This window comes from Haliaeetus leucocephalus, unplaced genomic scaffold (assembly GCF_000737465.1).
Source record: "Haliaeetus leucocephalus isolate CR32 unplaced genomic scaffold, Haliaeetus_leucocephalus-4.0 Scaffold92, whole genome shotgun sequence".
NCBI classification, from domain to species: Eukaryota; Metazoa; Chordata; class Aves; order Accipitriformes; family Accipitridae; genus Haliaeetus; species Haliaeetus leucocephalus.
Window position 1 is genome coordinate 3,623,835 of NW_010972528.1, and position 6,000 is coordinate 3,629,834.

The window sequence follows — 6,000 nt, forward strand, 5'->3', positions numbered from 1 at the left end:
TGTATAGTTTATTTCTTTTTCCTATATGGAAATGTACCATACTAGTGTAAATGCTATTTTAGCTTTTAAGTGCATTCATGCTGGGACATTAATTTTCTTTAACTACACTGGTGTAGTCTATGTAATGCAAGTGTTATATGCAGCTGAAGTGTTTATTACTCCACCCTAGAGAAGCTGCTGTTTGTTTTCATGACTGCATAAAAGTCTGAATGAGATCCGAACACTTCTTCTAATCCCCCACTTCAGTATGTACGCTGGAAGATGCTCATCTGTCCCAGTGAGAGTCATTACTGGAAGCATGATTATGCAAACTGAAGAGTTTTGTTACCTGATGCTGCTGTCTCATAAGTAGAATGAAAAAAGGAGCACTTCGTGGTCTGAACTATTTCCCTTCCTTGATAAGGAACAGTTGAAATACACAGTTTAGAATATTACCCACATGCATTTACTTTAAATCTATTTCTACAACCAGTAATTCAGTTGATGTATTTTTTTTATCTTGCATAAAAATAGTATCTGTCAAATTCACTGTCTCCTGCCAGTTGTTATAGCTGATGCTCTTAATTATGATTGCAAATGATCATCTGTGTGGCTTGCTGTACCAGAACTGTTCCTTCTCTTGCTGATTATCATATATCACACTTGTACTGTAGTATGCACCTGATGACTACAATGGCCTTATTCAGCTGAGCGATCAAGCAAGGAGTATGTTACAAGCACCGAAAGAGTGGGTCTGTTTGTAACTCTTTGTAACTTCTGAAGAAGGTAAGATGCGACTGGCAGAAACTGGGTCTCCAGTGGTGAATGGGAAGGGAAAGAAGGGCTTGGTGATACAGAGTTTTTTGCTTATGGCTTTTTCCCCTTTGTAGCTTGTGTTGGTATCCTTGCTTTAATCTTTCTGCTTTCGTCCTATTAAAAAATCAACTAACCCAAGGAAATAGGCCAATTGTGATCTGTAGTTGATGGAACAGCAGTGGTGGAGGTAGTGTGATTGCCTGGTTCTGCTCAGACGGTGTGTTGAACTTCGAGAAGGGTTTATTAGTGCTTGTTTCTCATGTGAAACTTTCAGTCCAATATTTTATTTTTAGCATGGTCATAGAAGATGGATTTTTTTTTTTCCTTGATATGACTATAAAGCTCACACAAATGTGTGTGCAAAAACCCCAAACCTCTGGCTTTCTCTTTCCTGTATCATATATCTGTCTAGAAATTAATTTCTCTGTTTCTTGGTTTCCCTAATGCAATGTGAACTATTCCATTCTTTTTTTTAGGAGAGGTTTCTTTGGTGTAGTGGCTTTCTAATGCAACTAAATTTGCCAATGGTAAACTTCCCTGCATTTTTGGCACTAACACATAATTCTTAAAGAAATTTTGTTGTGACCTACATGGAGTTTGTGACATCCCAATACCATTGTATTCCATTCAAAATGCTACTGATGAGTTACTATGTCTTTTTCTCTTAAAAAACAACAACAACAAAAAAAAAAACAACCAAAAAACCACACACAAAACTTTCAGTACAAAAAATGACGATCAAATACTGTGCCTTGATAGAATTACCTTTGCAGGTAAAGTTACCTTTGCATAATCACCGTCAACTTGGTCGGTTTCTCATGATACTTTTAGATCTGCTGGGGGGAAGGTACACTACAGGCTGCATGGTCTGGTGGTGTACAGAAGAACACCCATTGTTAATCTGAGCACTTCCATATTTACGTGACCTTGGACAACATGTTTGGGTCTCTTTAAACCAAATCAGCAATAGGGTTCTACTGTGTATGAGATGGAAACAGTCTTTGACTAGAAAATAATTCATGGAGTAGCCCATCCTGAATTCTAAGCAGTCCAAAGTAGTATCATACAGATACCACTCTTCTTAGAACAAAACATCCAGAAAAAAGATTTGTATGGATTTGAATCTATATTTTTTAAAATATATGAACATAAAGAAAATCTATTTCTATCTATAAATAAGAAACTAAAACTAGTGTGTCTTAAAAAGAAACTGAAGGGGTTTATTTAACTCTTAATTACGTTGCTTGCAGAACGTGTAGACTTCTCTGCTAACTTTCTATGCAGATCCTAACATTGGTATTACACCAATGTTGCTATTTAAACTACTTTTTAAAGCTCTCCTCTGTGCTCAGAGCTCTAACTGTGCTCCATGTGTGTTTTCAGCTGACTCTGAACTGCAATATTAAACTTACATTCAGGACTGATGGTAAATGACTTGATCCCATATGGATTAACAGCAAAGAGCTGGTTTAGAGCAGACCATTTTTAGCTCAGATTTGCAGTGCAACCCAAACTGTGTACAACTTTCTCTTTGAGCACAGTGTTATTCTGAAATAAACCAAACCTGAACTGGGCTTTGGATGTGATGGTTTTTATTTGTCTTTGAATTTCTTTCTGCATGCCATTTCTTGACTAACTTTAGTTCTGTGAGAAGAAATTATATGAGTCTGTACTGTCTTGTACATGCTTTTAATTTCTAAAGTGTACTGTTGCTTATATCTTAAGAATACTTTTACTGCCTGCTAAGTGTTTGGGTGAGTGAAACTCTGGCATGTACTTGCTTTATTTTCATAGGTTTGAATGTAAAGCTGATCGGAAACTGCTACTGGTAATAACTGAGAAGTCTGATATTTCTTGCAGTATACCAGACACGCATAAATTCTACAAAAATTGAAACCCTTAAATATTTTAACCTTTTCTAAACTCATGAGGACATATGTCACGTGAACTTAACTTGAATTAGGTTAATACTCATTAAACTGATTTTCCAGCATAGACTGTATGTTTTGTCTGGCACTGATTTCTCCAACAAATTAACCTTGTATGCTGAGCTTTTTGATCCTTCAACCTTTGGTTTTGAAACTTCACTGAGATCCATTTTTACCCAACAAATAGGGCTTCCAAACTTAGCTTGGAAGGGCTTCTAGCATGTTATCAGAAATGGCTGGCGTACCATAGGGCAGACACATCTGCTTTAAACGCAGCATTTTGGAACTGCCTTTTAAGAATTCACGAGGGCAAATGCACTCCAAAGTAAATCAGCTCCAATGACTAAATAATCTCATTTGCTATCCTGCTTTTTTCTTAGCCTTGTTAAAATTACAATAAATATATCTTTAATTCAGTTGGACTGCACCAAATTTTACTTTGTTTTACTGAACAATCTTTCTTGCACTGTATACCTGTGTGAAGTTCAGCTCATCCTCCCAACACTGAACTCTCATACAGCTCTATAACATTTTTTTTTGTGTCAAACTTTGTGTGTGAATATTCACATACCCTATAGCCTTTGTCACTTAGCCAGTAGTCCACATAACACAAGAATTATTCACTGAATGCCTGGACTTTCTTGCTCCATTTGCCCTTTATTAACATCCAAGTCTTTTCTTTTTAGCCTTTAATCTGAATTACTTCTCTAGCAAAATCTTTGCATGGAATTATGTCTACATCATTCTGTTCAGCCCACCAGCAGAATAAGAGCTGCTGCTGTTTGCCAAGCTAAGACTGAATTCTTTTAATCTTCAGTCTCTTCTGCTCCTTCCCATTCTCACGTCCACAAAGAACCTTTTGCCACAGACACAGGAGTGGAGTGAACCTGATGCACAGCATTAAAAACTGCATTCCCAGGTGTGGTCTCTGGTCTTTAATAGTTTTTTCTCTTTTGTCTTCTCATACCATTGCAGCTCCATGCAGATTCCATCCTTGTGCTTTACAACTTTAGTGGCCAGCCCAGTGGAGAGGCATTGGTGACTTTTCCAAGCCTGGATCTAGCTAAGAAAGCAGTGGCTGAGAAAAACGGACAGCTCCTGGGAAGCCGCTATGTAGAACTGTACCTGGTTTAACTAAACACTCTTTGGGGGATGGGGAAAGAATGTTGCACTCAACACCGTGCCTTTTGCAAAATAAGAAGTCTTCCCTTGCCACCCAGGCAGCAGCAAATGTGCCTTTTCAGCATATGTTGGAATGCAGAGTGGTACATGTCCTGTATTTAATTTGAAAAATGGCGTATCCTATGCCAAAGATAAAGTGAAACCAAAAATTATGCAGTTTATTTACTTAATTTCTAATGTACTTGTTTAAAAATAAGCAAACCCACTCCTGGCATCTAGTTAATTCTGAAGACAATCTAATAGCACTTCAGCTATCACAGCCATGGGAGAAACCTGTTCAGTAGCATTTGAAGTGGAAAGCGAAGCTTGAGGCATTCAGAGTCTTCTGTGTTTAGTTCTCAAGAGTTTACACTTGACAAGTGTCTGGGTTTTGTAGAGTTTAAATGTCTTTAGAAAGGTCTTTTTGGAATGCATAGCTTTCCCAGTTCAAAGCGTAGATCACGTTGATATTTGTTTTGGGTTTTTTTGTTCTTGACTGGAAAATACCAGGATGCTGGACCCCAAATGCAATTGTGCTTTTTCCTCATGTTTTTATTATACATTGTTTTGCAAAAGCCATATGTGTCTTTCTTACCAATGTACTGCTGCCAACATGTAAAGCAAAAAAATAAAAACAACAGCAAACCCAGAAAAATCCTCCCTGCCCACCCATAACTCCCTGCTCCCTGCCCCAGACTTTTAATCTCTGCAGGACAAAAATGGCACATAAACCTGAGTACTAATAAGTTATATTTTTTTATTTAAGCATAATAGCTTTCAGATACTGTATTAAAGATTTTGCTCTAGTTTATGTGCATGCAATTTGTTTACATCTTTAAACTACTTTATTTGTATATTATGAAACAAGATATGTTGAAATCTAAATCCTCTAGTGCATGCTTTTTCTTTTTCCCTGTGTGTGTATATACATAAGCTAGAAGAAGTACTTTTACGTCATGTAGCATGTGTTTAAAAAAGACATCTGCTGTACAAGCACTAAATGACTTTGTTTTTACTGTGCCTTACTTAAACCATTCCAAGTGCAATACCAGCAGAGCAAAATGTAATGAATCCTGTTGTGACATGTTCATGGATGTCTGAATTGATCTTTTTTTTGTTAGTGTACAATTTGAGTTGTACTTAAAAGAGCTGAATGATGTATGCTTCTTTATATTACAACAAATAAAAGAGATGCTTACGATGTGTATTGGTTTATGAAAGTAACATGCTTTCTTTCAGTGTATTTTCATGGGGCATCATTCTCTGATAAATAACCTTTTACTCATTTTTCTCTTTCTCCTAGATTTAGGTAAGCATATATATCTTGTGAGAGTGGTGTGGGTTTTTTTGTTGGTTTTTTTTTTTTGTTGTTTTTTGGGGTTTTTTTCTTTTTGCATGTGCTGGTAAGCCAGAAATATACATGATGGATATTTCTCTTGTAGTGGAACACTTTTTAGGCAATGTGATGTAACTGTTTACATGCTTAGTGCTCTCATTCTGGTGCCAGAGGAAACAAAGCACTGAACTTGAAATGTTGTTTGTGTTTGGATTTAATTGACCTAATGGCTGACTTGCCTTTCTGTGCAATGCAAAATGCTACGTTTATGTCATGATGGAGCCAGACAACCTTTCTGTAGTAATAAATGGGGGGGGGGGGCATGGAAATCATATTTCTTAATATGATAAGGTTTGCTTCTCTCTAGTCAGAAGCATTCCATGCCAGATGCCGTTTCATCATTAAAACCTCCCAGCTGAAGTTTTAGCACAGTCAAGTGGGACTGGAGGAAAAGTTTTTCATTGTTGTGAAGTGGGACTGTTTGCATTAATCTGTTTCCAAGATTTGTTTTGGTGAAGTCTACAGGAATCTTACTTTTTAAGTGATTTGAATACTAGAGAGGGTTGTACCATTATAATTAACATTCTCTTTGTGCCTTTGAGGAGAATGCTTGTCTCCCTTTTAAAAATTTGGGGAGTCTATCCTGAGCAATACAGTACCTATGCCATGTAGCTACCAGTCCATTTATTACACTGTTACATTCTGCCCTGGTCCATCTGGTCACCTCTTGGTTATGGCTTTGCAATCAGTTGAAACATCTTATTTTTTCTCTTAGTAGCC

The 6,000-nt window shown here is 37.0% G+C and overlaps 1 protein-coding gene across 1 annotated transcript in view; it reads left to right on the plus strand.

The window, feature by feature from the left end:
- The window catches only part of ESRP2 (epithelial splicing regulatory protein 2), a 46,525-nt gene extending 41,440 nt beyond the window's left edge, over positions 1–5,085 (plus strand). Inside the window, exons 16-17 of the mRNA XM_010584728.1 lie at positions 654–765; positions 3,699–5,085. Of these exons, the coding sequence (XP_010583030.1) occupies positions 654–743 (90 nt within the window). The 3' untranslated portion in view covers positions 744–765; positions 3,699–5,085. The remainder of the gene's footprint in view (positions 1–653; positions 766–3,698) is intronic.
- Positions 5,086–6,000: the final 915 nt, after the last annotated feature.